Source organism: Oppia nitens, unplaced genomic scaffold (genome assembly GCF_028296485.1).
Source record: "Oppia nitens isolate AA-2021 unplaced genomic scaffold, nextdenovo-longstitch-racon4-pilon3 scaffold5_pilon_pilon_pilon, whole genome shotgun sequence".
NCBI lineage: Eukaryota > Metazoa > Arthropoda > Arachnida > Sarcoptiformes > Oppiidae > Oppia > Oppia nitens.
The window spans coordinates 7926002-7943853 of record NW_026533243.1 but is presented as its reverse complement, the minus strand read 5'-3'; the positions used below and the strand labels follow the sequence as shown (position 1 = coordinate 7943853).

Sequence of the window (17852 nt, the reverse complement as noted above, 5' to 3'; positions counted from 1 at the left end):
TAAAACGAATGTCAAATGTTTTTTTTATGATAAAATAGTTTATAGATAAGTGTGTTTCAATTATAATAAGTAAACACACAATATTATACAAATAAGTTAATTTTGTGATAAGTTTTTATATTATAAATTATTATCAATTATACAGGCAATCTATTAAAAAAAATAATATACATTATACTAACTTATAATACAATATACATAATGTATACCTATATATCTGAATCAGTATATTACTAAAACATTAATAAATGTTACAGTAATCGATTTGGTAGCTAATATTTAAAATCACTATCAACTATTTTATAATAATTAAGTAATTAATTAAACAAATAAACAAGAAAAAAATAAATTAACGGTAATCATAAATTATTTGAGTATTACATAATATATTTTTAAAAAATATTTTAATAATAAAAAATAACCTACATAAGCTATATTTTTTTAAATCAAGCTATTAACTTTACTGTAGTGATTCCCTAGTAATTTTATAGACCATACAAATAATAACATACATTCAATTATAGTTTGAAAAATATACTAGTTTATTGTTAATTATCATGTCTTTAAAATGTATTTATCGTTAATCATAAATTAGAAAATATTATTACAATTTAAGATTAAACAATAAATTAATAAAAAATAATTTTTAGTTTATAATACAAATTTAATATAAAACAAATTTGAAATATAGTGAAAAATATTTTAAAGATATTCTATAAATATTAAATAGATAATTTTCTAGACTAGTTTTTGTTGTAAATACAATGATTAAATTTAGATATATATATATATATTTATAATGTATTGTAATAATAAGTTTAATGTAACATATTTTTTATAATTATTTTTGTAATATTTAAAAAAATAGATATAATTAAGTTATTATTAGTGTAATTATAAATAAAACTTTCAATTAATGTTCAAAATTATTAATAATGAGTTTTTCATAAAAAGTAAAGTTGTTTCTTGTTTTTAATCGATAGAAACAAAAACAATTCAAATTCAAAGATAATTCATTTGTAATTCAATGTCAAATGTCTATACAAGTACTTAAAAATACAATTAAAATAAAAAAAATTGAAAAATGATGAAATGTTTTTTTTTATAATCCAATTAATATTCATTAGTTTATAAGATTCGTTAAAAAATGATGATTTAAACGAGAAATGGATGTATTTTAAAAAACATCGTTTATATATGTGTTTTGTCTTTATATAAATCAGATTCCGAGATGTATTCATTTATTATTATCACAAAAAATTCAATTGAATGAATAGTCATCACTGAGTGTGTGTGTGAACGCTAGTGTGGGTCAGGCATTGTCATTGATCTGTGGCTCGTTGTCCGCATTGGTGTTGGCAAATATGGCCGACATTGTTAGTCCGCACAGACAGGTCATGAAAGTGGCAAACAAAATGAAGGTCGACGTTACCAACCAAAAGGCAAACAAATAGGCCGATCGGTTACAATATCGCGCACTATTTTTGTCTTCAAAGTCGGGTAGATAGGAACGGTAGACTATAACACAGCCTAGATTTTTGGTAATTTAATTCACAAATTATAAGATCATCGCTCAAACAAATAAACATCTTATTTAAGAGATAATTGCATTCATACCGGCGACAAACCATCCAAAGAGAAAACAGTTGAGCAGAGATTCGTGTCGTTTATAGCGAAGCGCTGCCTCGGCTTCCGTTTCAATAGAAGACCTCTTACATTGTGACCAGACGTTCATCAGATTCTTGAATATCCAGACCATACCACCGATGAACAAAAATTCTGGTATATTCTCGATGCGACAGTCATTCATATAGATGGTGCCAACGATTATCATAGATAATGGTATCACAAGTGTAAAGCCAATAATCATTGTGCAGCCAACTGGTCGACCGTAACAATCATTTTATTAACAAGTCTTTAAAAAACATAAATTATTTGACTCACGAGTTCCGATGACAATAAGCATTAATTTGCGTAGAAAGTCCAGTACACCGTTAGCCGACTTGCGGGCCTCTCGGACCTGACCAAACAGGGACTGGTATGATGGGGGAGGGGCTGTTTGAATGACATATATTATGACAATGTACTCAAATTATATCAATTTGTTTATATCTAACCTTCGGGATTGATAACGTCGTCATAGGACGGCGGCGGACCAGCAGTTCGGGACATATAGAGAGGAACAGTGCCCGGAACTGTAGAGTACGGGGGCGGCGATGATATGGATGACTGTGGCAACGGATGATCGCCTCCACCATTGTTGGCCATTGTCTGTGCGTTCATCAGTGTCACCAAATTGGTATCGACAACAGCGGCGGCAATGGCTGGCCTTTGCTGTCAACAATAATTTAAAACAAAACAAACAGCTGTTTAAGACATTGATGGCCAACAAATTAACGGATCTATTAATTAATTAATACCTCAAATTGAAACAAATTTTGATTATCTTCTCTACCGTTGACTTGTGCTGACATTTAGTACACTTGTGATTGTCGTCTGAGTCTTGTTGTGGTTATTATTGTTGCTGTCGTTGTGTCGCACATTGACTGTTGTCGTCGTTGTTGTTGTTATTGTTGTTGTCGTAGTTGTGAATGAAAGCAATGACACGACAATTGATTGTAACAAATAATAATGAATTTATGTCTGAAAAATAATAATTATTATAAAAACTAATTAATAGTCAATTAATTATGACATCAATGAAAACCAAACTACAGATTGTATATAAAGTTTGCAATTCATTACTCATTTGATTATAATTACTGTATAAATGTTTTATAAAATGAATAATAATAATAATAATGGAGTAATAGAGGTCTCCATACATACTGTTTGTGTGTTTGTCGGGTATTATATACAACACTATACTGTATTGGTTGTACTGGTATTGGGTATTAAAGTAATGTTATAATTATTACTATGTTTGTTGTGTAAAACTAAAACTATTATTTAATTAGAAAAATATTTAAATTATTTTTTTTGTTATAAAATAATTTACTACAATATAATGTTAATAAATTATTTTTTTAAATACAGTAACTTCGGTAATGGTATAATAAAAGCTATTTACCGGTAATATTGTACGGGTATTTCGGAAAACTTATCCGATATTATGGCGCGCAATGTAATTGATTGATAATATTGAATATATTAATTAATTTAATATCAATAATAGTCAATAAAATATTTTTATTTGTTTGTTGTTAATTGCTATTAAATGAGTCATAAAATTAATTTAATTATAGCTAATAAGCAATATATCAATATTTTTTACAAAGAAGTCTATTGTTAGTAATATCTAAATATTTTCATAACTTATAAATCATTAATTAATTGTTTGATAGTATACTATATATAATTATTTTTATTTAGTCATAAATAAAATATAGTAACATTCATAAAAAAATTAATTAATAATTATAATAATATTCGTGAACTCAATATTTTTATTGCATAATAATAATAATAATAATAATAATAATAAATGTATATAACTTTTGTTATAATTTTTAATATCTGTATATTGTATTCAATAGAAAACAATAAAAATTTTAAAAACTATTTCATTTATTAAAATATTAGTAAAATTTAATAGTAAAGTTAGTATAAAATTTAGATAACTTAATAAATAAAACTTGAATTCCTAATTAATTTAAGCAATGAAATTGTATAAATTAATTATTTAATAAATAATAAATATAAGCATTCAATGCCGTAAAAATAATAATAATTTTAGGAATTTATTACAAATATATATAATAAATATACATTATATTTATAATACAATTGAAATATATTTTTCCCTAATAATCTGCTATTTTTAAATAAAAAATTGATCATGGTACAACATTGAAACTAATGTCATTGTATAAGGAAAGTGAACATTTGATGAGAGCAATGATTGTTGAAATACCAATTTATGTAATTAAATCTATAAATAAATAATAAAAATAATATTTTTTGACAGTTATTTATTTTTATTACAAATAATAATACAGTATTTTTCAACGACAATAATAATAATCTATTTTAAACCACAAAAAAGATAAAACAAAATTTTTATTACTTAAGAAAACATATTCTAAGCACTTATATTAATGTAAACTATAATTACCCGAACGGGTAATGTTTAGACCCAATAGTTTGTATTTGTAAAGATGAACGAAATTCTTGAAATATTAGCCACAATGACGGCTCTATTGGCGTCAATAAAATGGGAAACTTGAGGTTCGGCGGTCAGAATGAGATCATTGAATGTCGACCGATGGACACGACTGTCGATAAGGTCTTCAGCGTTACAAAAGGGAGTCTGTTTTGCAATCGATTGTACTTATAGTTAGTCAGAACCAAATCCATGGTATTAATTGACATATAAATTAGTAGTTTTTCTTCATCAATACTATGGGCAAACATAAAGTGAATTCCGTAATGCAAATAGTATGACCAGTTGTCATCCGTTTCAATGGCCACTAGCGGATCATTAGCCAATTTGGGAAACAGTGATAGTCTGATCGGTCGTTGACTTTGATTAGTATTTGTCAAGAGTTAACGATTTAGGTAACCGACATAAGCGGACAGTTTGTTAAATGTTAAACGATTTGAACAGTTGAGCGATAAAATAGTTACCGTTTGGCATATAATAAGTTTGTTCGGTATTATTATTATTATTATTATTATTATTATTATTACCGAAAAACATTCTTTTGGAGTCTTTGTAATCAAACATAACATTGTCAACACATTTGATGTCCGAATCAGACATATTAACAAAATAACGATCCAAACGGGTTTTGATTTCTGAAAACATTACTCTCGATGAATGTATTGGACGACCATATGGAGTGGTCAATCGATTCATTTTATTGACCGGTCACTTGATTACCCGATTAAGTTAATTGTCCCATCAATTGGTTTTCCAATTGATTTAATTGACCGATCAATCGATTTTCTGATTCATTTGATTGATGGGTCTATTGATTATAACAATAAGTAATATGTTGTCATCGATCTAATAGCGGGAACTGTTGTCCGCAGCAATAATCACATTCAATAACTAACGAACTCATTAATCCCGAATCCCGTTTAAAGTAGTGTTAAGTCTGTTTGTCGGGACCCGGCCTACACTACTGGTCACCACTACTGCAGATCAGTCTATCACTTATTGTTATTGATATTATAAACAAACTAAACTTAAATAACTTAGACATTTGTTAAACACTTATACAAAAAAAATAATTTTTTATATATACAGTATAAAATGCTGTATGCATATATAATACTGCTATAGTAATATAACTTATAAACTTTTCAATATTTTTAAAACCGACATAACTTATTTGTTATATTTATATTTTATAAACGTAGGCTTAGTTATAAGTTATAACATAATTTTTAAGTTATAACAATAACTTTTTATTATACGGTAATAAACTATAATATTTACAGACAATGTTATATACAAATAATTTAATCAATAAAATGACATTTAATAATACATATTATATTACTTTATATTACTAATAATCATTAATTACTAATAATAATAATTATTATTATTATTATTATAATTTCAAAATTATTAAAAATGTCACTCAAGAGGAAGCAATCTTTGAATTGAAAATTAGGTTTTTATCTTCTCTTATCATACGTTGGCCCTCATTGACTAAACCAACGGCCATACCGGCTATTCCGCCCAACACTGACCACTTGACCACTGGTATCGGTAAGCGCTCTAAGACATGAATTCCTGTATAACCCAATCTACAGAGATTGTCACAAAAAAAACAAAAAATTAATCAATCAATTCATTTCATGTATTTTTATTTGTATTATTAGACAAACCTATTGTATTTAACTATATTAAAGGATAGACTACCGAAACAGCCGGACATAAAACCTATAGCACCGCCTGTTATCCGGGAAATATTCAATCAAAATAAAAAAGTGGTCATCAATTTGGATATCATATAAAATATGATTAGTTTTAGTGATTAACCAAACCTAAGGCTATCAGCATATTATCTCTGGCCTCTTGTAGTTCGGGATCATAATGGGGTTGAATAGCATAGTTGGGATAATCTCTCGGCACGTGATTGATAGTCAAACTCGGGTCCTGTTCCGCATTATCCCATTCCTGCTGTAAACTCGAACCACTCGAAAGCCAATGAAATGGTGACGGCATTGATGTCTGCAAATGATAATAACTATAAGTCCATGAAAATGATTGACAACAAAATATAGACACCAATGTCAGTGATGATGACTTGACAATCAAAGAAGTTGGACACCAATTATCATTTTAATAACTTCTTCAGTCAACTACAGGTTTTTCAGTCAAATTCAAAGATCACTTGATATTTATTTTTTAGTGATTTTGACAACACGTGTGACATCTGATGGCAATATAGTAGTGATTAACACATGTCTTGTGTTTTGTGTTATTGTTGACTAAAAAAGGTTTCTATATTTTATCGGCAAAAGAAGTGACCAGATATTGTTAGTCAGAAACTTTTGTCGGTAAACCAGTAGTGATTGAAATTCCGTAACCATGAAGTTGACGCCCGAACTGATCGAAAGCGGCTATCAGTATATAAACCGCGCGACCAGAGATCGCGAACTGGATCTTCGGGCCTACAAAGTGACGGTCATCGAGAACTTGGGCGCAACGCTGGACCAGTTTGACAGTATTGACTTCTCCGACAACGATATCCGCAAATTGGATGGATTTCCTCTATTGAATCGACTGAAGACGCTGTTGCTTAATAACAACCGGATCAGTCGTATCGGCGATTCATTGCACGAATCGTTGCCACACTTAGAGTCACTGATACTGACCGGCAATCACATGCAAGAGTTAGGCGACATCGAGCCATTGGCCAAATGCGATAAACTGACCACATTGTCACTACTGAACAATCCGGTGACCACCAAAAAACATTACCGATTATACGTAATTCATAAGCTGCCGACCGTACGACTGTTGGACTTTCGTAAAGTTAAACTTCGGGAACGCGATGAGGCCAAACAATTGTTTAAAGGAGACAAAGGCCGTAAATTGGAGTCAGAGATCGGTGTCAAATCCAAGACGTTTGTACCGGGCGGTGGTGACGAGCAAATCGCCACTAAAGAGTCAACTCGACCCGTACACACGGCAGCCGATGTAGAGGCCATTAAAGCTGCTATCGCTAAGGCGCAGACACTTGAAGAGATTGAACGGTTGAACCAATTGTTGAAATCGGGTTACATTCCCGGCAAAAGTGATGTCAATAATCAACGAAATGATAACAAAACATCGCAACAACAGGTGGTCGAAGAGGAAGATGACGACGATATGGATACTAATACCAATTGATTCAATGATTTATCGATATTTTCATTTAAAATTTTCATTTATCATTAAAACCGACAATACATTTAAAACAGTATTTAATAATACATTTATGATTAAAAACATTAAATTTATTAATTGATTAGATTTATAATTATTTTTCAATATATTTTCAAATATTTATGATATATTTATGAATGTTAAGGTATGTTAAACCCATTCAATTTATATAACCGTAATATTCAATATTATTTAATATATTTATAATTTGAATTAAACTAATATAAAAAAATTATAAACTAGTAATGAAATTGATTTAAAAAATCTCAATTAATTAAGATTAGTTTCAAAAAATTGCCACAAATATAATATACAATATATAAATTGATATTTTATAGTAGTTGATAATTAGCTGATGTTTAAAAAATAAGCTAAAAGTGATGCTTAAAAATTAGTTGAGAATCTCAAGATAGGCCAGTGGTACCTTTCCCGTTTGGGAACCTGTATGTCATAATCAAAATTAGTTAATCAAATGGATATTCCGTAATAATAATAAATAACTGAATTAATTAATGATTAGCTGAAAACCTCTTTCACCAATCATGACATCAGTGTCTAAATTAGATGAATGCGAAACAATTATCACTTCATTAGCCATTAGTGACAGTTCTGAGCTGTCCTTCGATTCGTAATCATATAGAGCTAAGACTCGCATTAAAAAATAGACAATCATTGATGAAAAGTATTTGACGCCAATTAAAAACAATCGACAATACCTTTTGCATAACGTTTCCCGAGCGGTAAACTCGGTTTGATTTCATCGGATGGTGAGGTCAAATCATTGACTTGTCCTCTAATACTAGATAGTGCTGAACCGGGCGACTGTAGTTCACGCTGAAGATCACACATGTGTTGATTGCATCGGGCATAAAATGCTATCTGTGCCGTCACAAAGTCATTGAGACAGCGCACGTGATTTGACTTGAATTAATCAAATGGTTGGATCAATTGGGAAATATTATGGAAAACGACAAAATATAAAATCAATTATTACGTTATAAAACTTATCAATCAATTTATGACTTACATGTGCAGCACTGATACCTTCCAGTAAAAGCCGTGTTATCTCTATTTGCCGATCAAAGTCTTCTTGAGCTAACCTGAGCTCATGTTCGGCCTATTATCACATTTATTAAAGAAATAAAGAAAAATAAGATAAAAATTCCCAATTTCTTTAAATTTTTTATCTTAAATTTTATAAAACAAACTAAAAAAATATTTGTCAAAAATATACAATCAAAACAAATCAAACATTATATTTGGCAAACAAATGAAATAAATTAAACTAATTTTATCGTTCAGTATAATAGATGTTAAATACCTGATCGATCTCCTTAGCAATCATTTCTGGCTTAAGCTTTGACTTTAAGCACAATATTGTTAAAGAAAGGAAAACAAGTAATAGTAAACCATTTGTTAGATTTATAGATATATTTTTAAAAAGTTAAAAAATTTTGAATGAAAAGTATTGATATTTTTTTATAAAAAAAAAGATATCCAATAGCTGTATTAAAATCAGATAATAATTAAACTAATTTAGTTATCAAATACATATAATTATGATAAATCTGATCATAACTTTTAAATTATAAATTATATATTAATATCTCAAATATGCCATTAAATGTGACTCACATTAGTCTGCGACTCAAGAGTTTTGGCTTTTCTCAGACGGTTTTTAGCCGCGTCTAAGTCTAACCGTTTGGTCTCCAAAATCTTTCGCTCTTTCTATTAAATTCAAAGCAAAACAACAGACAAACAAATAAGACTTCAATTAGTGAACAATTAAGATTAAGATCGTATAATGTCTACAGTGATTGTTCTCATGTCTTCGTCTAAAAACTTTCGCAACGGTTGAACAAAATTGCGGTCAGAATTGGCCACAAACTCGCGTTCGGTTCCGCCTAAACTTTGCTGTGCTTTACCAACTTTGATGAGAGCACTGCCATAAACAGTTCCCGGACCGTACTCGACTCCGGCATCGATCATATCAGTGCCGAGAGCCTCAAGATTGCGTGTCCGTTCACCCTTTAAGGGACCTATTTTGTCAAAAATCATGTCTCCATAACGAGTATCTATAATAAAAATCAGGCAGAAATACATGCCATCTCTAAGTTAACTAATCTACAGAAATTGTGAAGTGATCTTAACGAGTGGTTTCCCGTAAAATCCCAATCATTTATTATTTATGTGATTTGGAAATAAAAAACTGATTACTTTTTTCTCGGGAACCGTTAAGTCACAGACTAGTCAGTAGTAAAATATATACTTGGATTTGGCTGTAATACTGCCTCCGTTTTCGATACTATCCTCTCTGTCCACAGTTTGGTGCGATCGGCTCTATCGGCTAAACTCTCAAACTGGGCGTCCAATTCGGTCTTCTCGGCCGTTCCTATAGTCTCTTCAGCGTACTGTCCATTTCGGTGACAAACATATCATCAATTAATTTAATGGTTAATACAAAAAATATATATTGTATTGACAAACCTGTTTAGCTCTGGTGAAGACAGTGCCCACATCTGAGACCAGACCTTTCAGACTCTTGGCGCTGAAGTCCATCTGTAAGATATAGTTGAATGACTTAATGAATGACCAGTTTTATAGGCGGCCGAACAACACAAACCATAAGTAGCGGATATAATCACTTTCAATGGCAAAAACAAATGTCAAACAAAACACAATATAATAAATGAAATCATTTTTGTAAATATAATAAAAATAATACTAATTATTGTATTAATAATATATTTTCCTCAAAAAACTACTACTAATTAATCGATGAAATGGTTTTTTAAAAAAAATCATTGAATTCAATGAACATTTGATTTTATGAACTCATTGTTTGTTTCTCTAATCTATATAACTATTAATAATAATAATAATAATAATAATAATAAATGATTGTATTGTTTAATATTCATATATTTATTGTATATAAAAACAAAATGATTAATAAAAAAACAGTGTTTGTTATGTCAATCACTTGTTTGACACCAAACACAACAACAGCCTCTCTCTAAACGTCAACACATAGAGAGAGAGAGAGAGAGAGAGAGAGAGAGAGAGAGTGAGAGTCTGACTGACTGTCAGTCCCTATAATAGACATAGCATTTGATTGAATGCATTAGTAAATAGAGATCCAGTGATCCCATAGATTGCATCACTCATTACAATACAATTATTACCCAATAATATGTTATGAATGAAATAATTTTCATATTATTTATTTATTGACTACTTTTTTGTCTATCATTTTAGTTGTCAATAATATCAGCGCTAAAAACTGTTTGTTTTGTTTATGTTTATCACAAAATGTTATGCAATCATAATATTAATATACAGTTTAAATGAAAAGACATTTTATTCACAATTAGTTTTAAGTGTTTTTTATGTTTACATTAAAACAATAAAAAAATTGATTTTATTGTTATCTTTCATAGCATTTACTGTTTGTTTTGATTTGATTTTAGAGACAAATAAAATGTAAATTTATTTTTTTAATGTATTAATTGCTTACAATAGTAGTCTAGTCTCGGGAATCCTGAAATCGGGTTTAGGTTCGGGTATTTTTTTAACTATTGATAGATCAAAATCATAATAATATCTTTAATAAACTAAAAATTATTTTATAATTAGTAAAAGACATTATTTTTATTTATTAATATAATACCAAATAAATTGTACCATGGTAACATTTGAAAAATACCCGCATACTTGACCACGGTTTGGGTCTCTGTCTGTAAATTTCGGGTTCAATTGTTTGACTCTAGTTTTTCAAATGTTTTCATTTGTTTTTATCAAACATTTTATCTGAAAAAATAAACTTTTCTTTTGTTTGTTTTTGTTTGGCGTCTTCTGCAGAGTTACAGACAGATGTCGTCCAAACAATTGATATCAAGACTGATGCCATGGATTTCCGGTAATTATCGGCAACCGATGATTGCCAGACATGTGTCCGCAATGTGTTGTCGGAGGCCATCGTTTGATCGCTTTTATGGCACTCATCGCCAACAACAACAACAACAGACATTTACTGCAGAAACTTCAGATGCAAGCGATCAGTCTTCTGACGATGAATACGATGGACAACAACATGACAGCAGTGATGAACCAATTATCAGTTTATATGACACACATATCCCGACAACAGTAACACAGAAAGTGTTGCTATCAGTTGGGTCGGCCATTGCCGCTATCACTGATCCCTACAGAGATGGTACTGTCTTTGATGGCCAGAGTTGTTAACAATTGTATTGATAAAAATTTGTACAACAGATATGATCGCCGTTTTCGGTGAAACGACCGGATATTTGGCGCTACAAAAGATGCACAAACAGATGTTGAGTGATGACGAGGGCCGACAAATACTGGAAGACAAACCACGAATAAACTCGACAACTATAGACATTGATAGGTTGGCCACACTGCCCGACGGAACTTTTGGCCGACAATATTATAATTGGTTGACTATAAATGTATTTATCATATGATAATTTAACAAATATTTCGGTAATTTTTTAATTTTAATTAAACAATACACCAGAATGTAACTCCCGATAGTCGACAACCCGTCAAGTTTGTAGATGACGTCCACTTGGCGTATGTTATGCAACGCTATCGTGAAGTACATGACATGATTCACGCGGTGCTCGGAATGCCGACCAATATGTTGGGCGAAGTTCTGGTCAAATGGATTGAAGCCATACAGACTGACCTTCCTATGTGTTGGTCGGCTGGTCTGTTCGGTGCCGTACGGCTGGCACCGAAGCAACGAAAAAACTATGTAACCATTGGACTCCCGTGGGCGCTAAAGTGCGGACACGAAGCCCGGTCACTAATTTGTATCTATTATGAAAAAAGATTTGAACAAAACTTGGATGACTTGAGACGGGAGCTTAAAATACCACAAATTCCTAAATTTTAATTATAAATTATTAAATTTTTTAAATATATCGGTAATAATATTTTAGATTCAAATGTAAACTATAGTACCGGTAATTTATAATATAATAGTATGCCATATAATTTATTATGTAATAAAAATGTTTTTACATTTCTACAATGTTTATGGTAATCATCAACTAAACAACTTTTTAACATATAATTTTATGTATATATAAAAATTATAGTTTATTTGTTAAAATGTTGGAAATATAATACTAAAACAGATCATTAAGTACAGTAATACCAATAAAATATAAATAGCAAAATAAAATCAAAAATATTTGCAAAATTTAATGACAATTTTAATCATTTTTTTTATTTGCATATTATATGTCTTCGTTAGTCTTGTCATCGACCGGTTCATAGGTGGTTGACGTAAGGAATATCTGGCAATAATAAAACAATTTAGACATTAAATTAAATGCTGTTATAATTAGATCTCGATATAAAAACATGATATCACTTACATTAAGATTGTCGTCGGATTTTTTGATGACATGCTCTTTCTTAACATACTGTTTGCCATCGATGGTAACAATCTCTTCTTTAGTTCCGTTATAGTTATCCGGATACTGACTGGTGGTCGCATTGAACCGTTCAAACATACGCCGAGACATTTCTGTAAAATTGATAATTGAATGTCTTTTTTTAAGTAAAATATTACAAAAAAAATAAATAATCAAACCTTCAAATCTTCTGGTCATTTGTCGGAACAGATCATCATAGTGTGTGTTAAAGTTTCGGTTGAAAAACGACGGAAATTTGCCACCAAAAGCAAACGTCCCGTCGTTTGGATCGAAATCAACTTCCATGACATCAGTCTTGTCGTCATCCTTTGCTGGAACCACTTCAAAGTCTCGATCGCTCGGTTCTCGACCCGATTCGCCGGCAATAACAGTAGTCGTCTCATTCAAGTTGCCCTCTCTTTCCACTTGTCTTTTGGTACGAATTGTGATCTTTGACGAGCATATGCCGCACGAGATCACAATTATGGTAATTATGGCCACAAAGTAATGCATTTTTTAACTTCAATCTAAACTCTATAGTATTATATAACAAAATAACTTAAACGCAGTTTTATAGTTCGTATTGAATGAAACTTTTGATCGTTAAAACTAATTTCCAATTATTAGTTTGACATTAAATTTATAAACTTTTTTTCCATAAATAGAAGATTAAACAAAAAATAATATCATTAGTAATATTAATAAGTTTTATATAAAGTTATAGGTATTCAGATGTTACAAATGTTGACAAAACTTTTATGAAAATTAATTAATTTTGTTAAATTTCTCGATAAACATGCAAAACATATGAATAATGATATAAAATGTATAAAAAAAATATGAATATAAATTATAGTTTTGTCAACTTAGAAACACATGTAATACAAAAAGTTATAAATTACAGTATAAATTAAGTTATAAATAAAATTTAATAATAATAATATTTTTAAAATTATTGATATGACTAATACCTTCAATATAAATTGATAAATAATAATATATTATTATATTACAAACTGGCAATAGTTTCAAACTTAATTTATCTGGTGTTACACTCCCTGTCCTTTTTTCAATGTAATACACTTTATTAATAAACTATCAAAAGTTAAGCGAGGCTTTTATGAGTAAACATAATTTAACTAAACAATTACTATATTTAAAAAAAATAATTATTTATAAATTTAACAATAAATTATTTTTATCAAACAAACAAACAAACAAAAAAATCATAAAAAATTTTCTGTTCATTAAATACAGACATCTATTAATTTTAAATATTCATTCAATATTAGCGCATATTTCCTGTCATTAAATGTCATAAAAATTATTGATAATATTATTATAATAATATTTAAAAGTTTCGTCTATTTATTTCCTTAGTGACTATATTTTTTATAATAGATTTAACAAATATGTTATAGTAATAGATGTTTTTGAAGTATTGTGAATTGTTTGTGTAAAAAAATAAGTTATAATACATAATAATAAATTCATAACATAAATATAATCTATATATAAAAAAGTTAAGTACATGTATTAATTTATTTTCCGACTAATCAAAATGCAAATAATCATTGAATTTTAAGGGAATTTTTTTTTATTTTTAGTCAAACGTGAAGGACAACCAGTTTTTTATTGTTTAATTAGTCGATTGAATATTCTGTGTATGTATCGGATACTATACCACAGATACTATAAGTCCTGCCATTCATTAAAAAAAAGTACAAACGTATTGATGAAATCTAATTGTAATATTTAAGCAGAAATTTTATTTATTTTGTTTTAAAAATTATTAAAAAAATAATAATATTATAATTCATAATAATTTGTAGATTCAATAAAAATGAGTATTTCATTAAAAATATTTGTTTTGAATGGCAGTGTAAATCATTATAATTTAAATCATTAATTAATGATTACACAACTCAAGAAACGTGGCCATAGATAACTGGAAAGGGATGTCTATAGAGGGGTAGAAATTGAAAAAAACAAATGATTAATACATTAAACAAGTGTTTTTAAGTGCTATTATAATAATTATATAATAAATATTTTTAAAATGCATTATTACATCATTGGAGGGACAGTTGATTCTTGAATACGATTCCATACTATACAACATTAACATTAAACCCCATCCCAGACACAAACTCATAAACATAAGCATATTTCCCAATGAAAATGAGTTGTCATTAGTTTCTTGTTGTTGTTGTTTGACGGATGAGTTATGTTTCGGTGAATCTGTTTTTGCAGATCTCTTGTTTTGCGAAACCTTGAACTTGATTTTTCCGATGAAAAATAGCATTACTATATTGAATGTAAAATAATAGCAATACATATGAAATCAAATCAAAATGAGATAATAATAATAATTTCAATTATGTAAGCAATAAAATTAAATAGTCATAAATATTTATGTTATTGAAAAAAGTTAATGTTTTGTTTGAATTAAATTTCAATAAAACTATTTTTCAATGGCACAGTTGCCAACAGTTGCTTAATATTTAGAGAATATACGAGAAATATACTGTATTTTTTTTAATAAAATTAGGTATAAATTAATGTTTGTTGAGTTAGAAAAATGTTATAATAATAGCTATTATCAATATTTTGTTGTTTTGTGTATTATAGATTATAATCTAAACATTCAGTGGTAAACAATAGTCAGTTATAAATTATAAACTTATAATTGTCACATAATTACCTCCTATTATAAAAAATGAACAGAAAAGCACCGGTAGAAAAAAACCAAATGATACGCTCAATATATATTCGTGAATAATAGCCGACACCAAAAATACAGTCAGTGCCGACACACCCTTATTACCCGATGTTAACTATAGTTATCCAGACAAACAAATTATATATTATAAAAATAAAATAATAATAATAATTAAGACATTTATCAAAACAATTACATATAGGGTTGGCTTAAAAATATACTCCCGGAGCCACTCGTGGACCACACCGTTCCACTTGCGATAAAATGTGACAAAATCGGTACAATTCCACCAATCATTGTAGAAATTTCGGTCACCGAAGCGCAACATTTCGGCAAAACCGTTGAGCCAACAGTGCAACATACCATAAAATAACAGTAGTTTCAATTGAATGCCGACCAACGATGCCATCAAATAAATGTAAATCAACTGTTTTGTTTCAAACGGTTTAACACCCGTCCATTTGAAATAATGTTCAACAAATCGCCAGCTAATGGCAAACATAGCAAATATGATGAGAAAAACCTGGAAAAAGTACCAGAAAACAAAACGCCACCGAATTTTACTGGTCCTATAAAAAGGGTCAAAAAAATTGATTACAAAAAATTATCCAAAATTTACTGTACTATCTCATACCTGGCATAGTTATCCCGATATAATAGTGTAGGTGCTATCAAAAAGTAAAGCAACTGTGATAATGTGGGCGCTTCACGACTAGTTTTATCTATTCAAGTAAATTATGTTATATTTAAATATATTATTATCTGTTTTAATAATAATAATAATAATATTATTATAAAAACCTTTGCCGTATTCAATATTTCTGAATCTATTTTCAATAATAAATGAATGCGATTTCATTGATAATCTCACCTAATAAATAAAATTATACAATTAAATGTTATTAATGATAAAATATTAACAAATATATTACAGTATAAATAGTCAAAATTTTACAATTAAAAATGATTGATTAAATTTTTAAAGACATTACTTGTTCAATAAGCAAAGCAAATCGACAAACACATGAAAATGAATTTTTCTGAACAAATTTGTAGCCATAGATGAATAAAAATGATTGATATAACAGTGAAATTAATACTAAAATTATTGTATGAATATCTGTGTAGTGAACAAAAATACAAAATTATTTAACAACGATTTGTTAATCAAATGTTATTTATCGGTAATACCGTTACATAATTTTTCGATGACATACCTGAGCTGATCTTTTTGTTAGCCTTTATCCACAACCATATTCTTAATACTGGATATAAGATCAATACAGCACTCATCTGCATCTTAAGCCAAGCAAAAGCCAATAAATGAAACTTATTATTACTGAAACACCAGTTAAGCCATCGGAGGTCAGCGTATAATCTGTTAAAATGGATATTTTTAAAGAGTAATTTTAATGACAACTTTTTTTTGATGATTTGATGACAAATATTTTTATTTGTTTAAAAGACTTCTTACTCATTGTTATCAATCACATAATGTAATAAAGTTGTGGCAAAAATGAGTGTAAAAATGGCAGATATAAGATTATAAGCTGATCTCATATCTTGAATCCGACCAAATAATTCACTATCAATTAAATAATTTTTTTCAGAAAATTACAATTAATTATAAAACAAAAATTATAATAATTATTATTAAATATTATTAATAAATTATGTATTATTATAATGATTAATATTCTTACGTTAGCGTCGAGTCTCTGATAACAAACTTTTTTTGCCAATTGTTTTGACTCATGATTTCGGTAACTATTGTTTTGTTAAATTATTATAAAATTAAAAAATATAATTTATAATAATTTGTACTTTAATATAATTGCACTAAATGCAGTTAAAATTTTTGAAACTATTACTAATAATACACTATATTATTAATTTTTTTTATTAAGATAATTTTATATTTTTAGATAAAATTATTAACTTTTGGCAACAATTTTATATAATTTTTATAAATATCTTGATTTGTTATTTTTATTAATCTCATATCTATTTAGTACTGTATACACCGATACATAAATCTGAAACAAACAAATAAATACATTTAAAATCCAAATAGTCCTATGACCTGACGGTTCAATTATCTGTTTGTATATCAAACATGACAGTCTCCCATGTATTTGGTTGCCCTAACAGTTTAATTTTTAGAGATAAGCCAATAATTGTTATCAAAATAATAAAAATGTTTACTTTATATAATATTTTATATACAATTTAATTTATAAAAATAGTCATTTACTTTAGTTTGTGTTAAAAATATTTATTATTATTATTATTA

At 28.5% G+C, this 17852-nt stretch overlaps 7 protein-coding genes across 12 annotated transcripts; 2 read left to right on the top strand and 5 right to left on the bottom strand.

Annotated features, from left to right (window-relative positions):
* Positions 1 to 1177: 1177 nt before the first annotated feature.
* On the bottom strand, positions 1178 to 2762 carry LOC128961912 (uncharacterized). The gene is made up of 5 exons (XM_054308234.1): positions 2421 to 2762; positions 2118 to 2334; positions 1945 to 2055; positions 1618 to 1881; positions 1178 to 1530 (listed from the first exon to the last, which is right to left on the bottom strand). The coding sequence occupies exons 1-5, from the start codon at positions 2472 to 2474 to the stop codon at positions 1313 to 1315; spliced, it is 864 nt and encodes a 287-aa protein (XP_054164209.1). The 5' UTR covers positions 2475 to 2762; the 3' UTR covers positions 1178 to 1312.
* Positions 2763 to 5591: 2829 nt separating this feature from the next.
* LOC128961924 (uncharacterized) lies at positions 5592 to 6309 on the bottom strand. The gene is made up of 4 exons (XM_054308249.1): positions 6245 to 6309; positions 6001 to 6187; positions 5842 to 5908; positions 5592 to 5760 (listed from the first exon to the last, which is right to left on the bottom strand). Exons 2-4 carry the CDS (start codon positions 6179 to 6181, stop codon positions 5592 to 5594), a joined length of 417 nt encoding a protein of 138 aa, XP_054164224.1. The 5' UTR covers positions 6182 to 6187; positions 6245 to 6309.
* Positions 6310 to 6546: 237 nt separating this feature from the next.
* LOC128961915 (U2 small nuclear ribonucleoprotein A'-like) lies at positions 6547 to 7415 on the top strand. The gene has a single exon (XM_054308238.1). The coding sequence runs from the start codon at positions 6548 to 6550 to the stop codon at positions 7349 to 7351; it is 804 nt and encodes a 267-aa protein (XP_054164213.1). The 5' UTR covers position 6547; the 3' UTR covers positions 7352 to 7415.
* A 273-nt stretch (positions 7416 to 7688) lies between these two features.
* Positions 7689 to 10098, bottom strand: LOC128961908 (endophilin-B1-like). Of its 4 annotated transcripts, none has more exons than XM_054308225.1 (10): positions 10011 to 10095; positions 9875 to 9946; positions 9657 to 9798; positions 9200 to 9462; positions 9023 to 9115; positions 8709 to 8750; positions 8415 to 8504; positions 8104 to 8308; positions 7916 to 8029; positions 7689 to 7828 (listed from the first exon to the last, which is right to left on the bottom strand). In XM_054308225.1, exons 1-10 carry the CDS (start codon positions 10011 to 10013, stop codon positions 7779 to 7781), a joined length of 1074 nt encoding a protein of 357 aa, XP_054164200.1. In that variant the 5' UTR covers positions 10014 to 10095; the 3' UTR covers positions 7689 to 7778. The 4 variants fall into 4 exon arrangements, with proteins under 4 accessions (XP_054164200.1, XP_054164201.1, XP_054164204.1 ...); XM_054308228.1 differs by having other exon boundaries at positions 7793 to 7828; positions 7889 to 8029; positions 10011 to 10098; XM_054308226.1 differs by having other exon boundaries at positions 9875 to 10095.
* A 727-nt stretch (positions 10099 to 10825) lies between these two features.
* LOC128961910 (ubiquinone biosynthesis protein COQ4 homolog, mitochondrial-like) lies at positions 10826 to 12376 on the top strand. 2 transcript variants are annotated; one of them, XM_054308231.1, is made up of 4 exons: positions 10826 to 10870; positions 11249 to 11603; positions 11663 to 11862; positions 11931 to 12376. In XM_054308231.1, exons 2-4 carry the CDS (start codon positions 11261 to 11263, stop codon positions 12309 to 12311), a joined length of 924 nt encoding a protein of 307 aa, XP_054164206.1. In that variant the 5' UTR covers positions 10826 to 10870; positions 11249 to 11260; the 3' UTR covers positions 12312 to 12376. The 2 variants fall into 2 exon arrangements, with proteins under 2 accessions (XP_054164206.1, XP_054164207.1); XM_054308232.1 differs by lacking the exon at positions 10826 to 10870 and adding an exon at positions 10919 to 10944.
* A 130-nt stretch (positions 12377 to 12506) lies between these two features.
* LOC128961918 (uncharacterized) lies at positions 12507 to 13981 on the bottom strand. Of its 2 annotated transcripts, XM_054308243.1 has the most exons (4): positions 13809 to 13981; positions 13017 to 13371; positions 12799 to 12950; positions 12507 to 12717 (listed from the first exon to the last, which is right to left on the bottom strand). In XM_054308243.1, the coding sequence occupies exons 2-4, from the start codon at positions 13348 to 13350 to the stop codon at positions 12658 to 12660; spliced, it is 546 nt and encodes a 181-aa protein (XP_054164218.1). In that variant the 5' UTR covers positions 13351 to 13371; positions 13809 to 13981; the 3' UTR covers positions 12507 to 12657. The 2 variants fall into 2 exon arrangements, with proteins under 2 accessions (XP_054164218.1, XP_054164217.1); XM_054308242.1 differs by lacking the exon at positions 13809 to 13981 and having other exon boundaries at positions 13017 to 13575.
* A 761-nt stretch (positions 13982 to 14742) lies between these two features.
* On the bottom strand, positions 14743 to 17315 carry LOC128961728 (sterol O-acyltransferase 1-like). The gene is made up of 10 exons (XM_054307989.1): positions 17263 to 17315; positions 17034 to 17144; positions 16777 to 16937; positions 16552 to 16679; positions 16361 to 16430; positions 16194 to 16281; positions 15756 to 16128; positions 15542 to 15674; positions 14909 to 15144; positions 14743 to 14799 (listed from the first exon to the last, which is right to left on the bottom strand). Exons 1-10 carry the CDS (start codon positions 17313 to 17315, stop codon positions 14743 to 14745), a joined length of 1410 nt encoding a protein of 469 aa, XP_054163964.1.
* Positions 17316 to 17852: the final 537 nt, after the last annotated feature.

Excerpts from the sequence above, each read along its gene's own strand:
- LOC128961924 (XM_054308249.1), bottom strand. The coding sequence starts at position 6,181 with ATGCCGTCACCATTTCATTGGCTTTCGAGTGGTTCGAGTTTACAGCAG. Across the intron at positions 5,909-6,000 it reads TAATATGCTGATAGCCTTAG|GCGGTGCTATAGGTTTTATG; the intron begins GTTTGGTTAATC and ends CCCGGATAACAG. Across the intron at positions 5,761-5,841 it reads AATATAGTTAAATACAATAG|ATTGGGTTATACAGGAATTC; the intron begins GTTTGTCTAATA and ends CAATCTCTGTAG.
- LOC128961908 (XM_054308225.1), bottom strand. Across the intron at positions 9,116-9,199 it reads AAGACATGAGAACAATCACT|AAAGAGCGAAAGATTTTGGA; the intron begins GTAGACATTATA and ends TGAATTTAATAG. Across the intron at positions 8,030-8,103 it reads CGGGAAACGTTATGCAAAAG|CTCTATATGATTACGAATCG; the intron begins GTATTGTCGATT and ends TGCGAGTCTTAG.
- LOC128961915 (XM_054308238.1), top strand. The coding sequence starts at position 6,548 with ATGAAGTTGACGCCCGAACTGATCGAAAGCGGCTATCAGTATATAAAC.
- LOC128961912 (XM_054308234.1), bottom strand. The coding sequence starts at position 2,474 with ATGTCAGCACAAGTCAACGGTAGAGAAGATAATCAAAATTTGTTTCAA. Across the intron at positions 2,056-2,117 it reads CGACGTTATCAATCCCGAAG|CCCCTCCCCCATCATACCAG; the intron begins GTTAGATATAAA and ends TCATTCAAACAG. Across the intron at positions 1,531-1,617 it reads CTTTGGATGGTTTGTCGCCG|GCTGTGTTATAGTCTACCGT; the intron begins GTATGAATGCAA and ends CCAAAAATCTAG.
- LOC128961728 (XM_054307989.1), bottom strand. The coding sequence starts at position 17,315 with ATGAGTCAAAACAATTGGCAAAAAAAGTTTGTTATCAGAGACTCGACG. Across the intron at positions 16,431-16,551 it reads TTGCTTTGCTTATTGAACAA|GTGAGATTATCAATGAAATC; the intron begins GTAATGTCTTTA and ends TTTATTTATTAG. Across the intron at positions 16,129-16,193 it reads TATCGGGATAACTATGCCAG|GACCAGTAAAATTCGGTGGC; the intron begins GTATGAGATAGT and ends CCCTTTTTATAG.
- LOC128961918 (XM_054308243.1), bottom strand. The coding sequence starts at position 13,350 with ATGCATTACTTTGTGGCCATAATTACCATAATTGTGATCTCGTGCGGC. Across the intron at positions 12,951-13,016 it reads AATGACCAGAAGATTTGAAG|AAATGTCTCGGCGTATGTTT; the intron begins GTTTGATTATTT and ends TCAATTTTACAG. Across the intron at positions 12,718-12,798 it reads AATCCGACGACAATCTTAAT|ATATTCCTTACGTCAACCAC; the intron begins GTAAGTGATATC and ends TATTATTGCCAG.
- LOC128961910 (XM_054308231.1), top strand. The coding sequence starts at position 11,261 with ATGTCGTCCAAACAATTGATATCAAGACTGATGCCATGGATTTCCGGT. Across the intron at positions 11,604-11,662 it reads CACTGATCCCTACAGAGATG|ATATGATCGCCGTTTTCGGT; the intron begins GTACTGTCTTTG and ends TTTGTACAACAG. Across the intron at positions 11,863-11,930 it reads ATAATTGGTTGACTATAAAT|AATGTAACTCCCGATAGTCG; the intron begins GTATTTATCATA and ends ACAATACACCAG.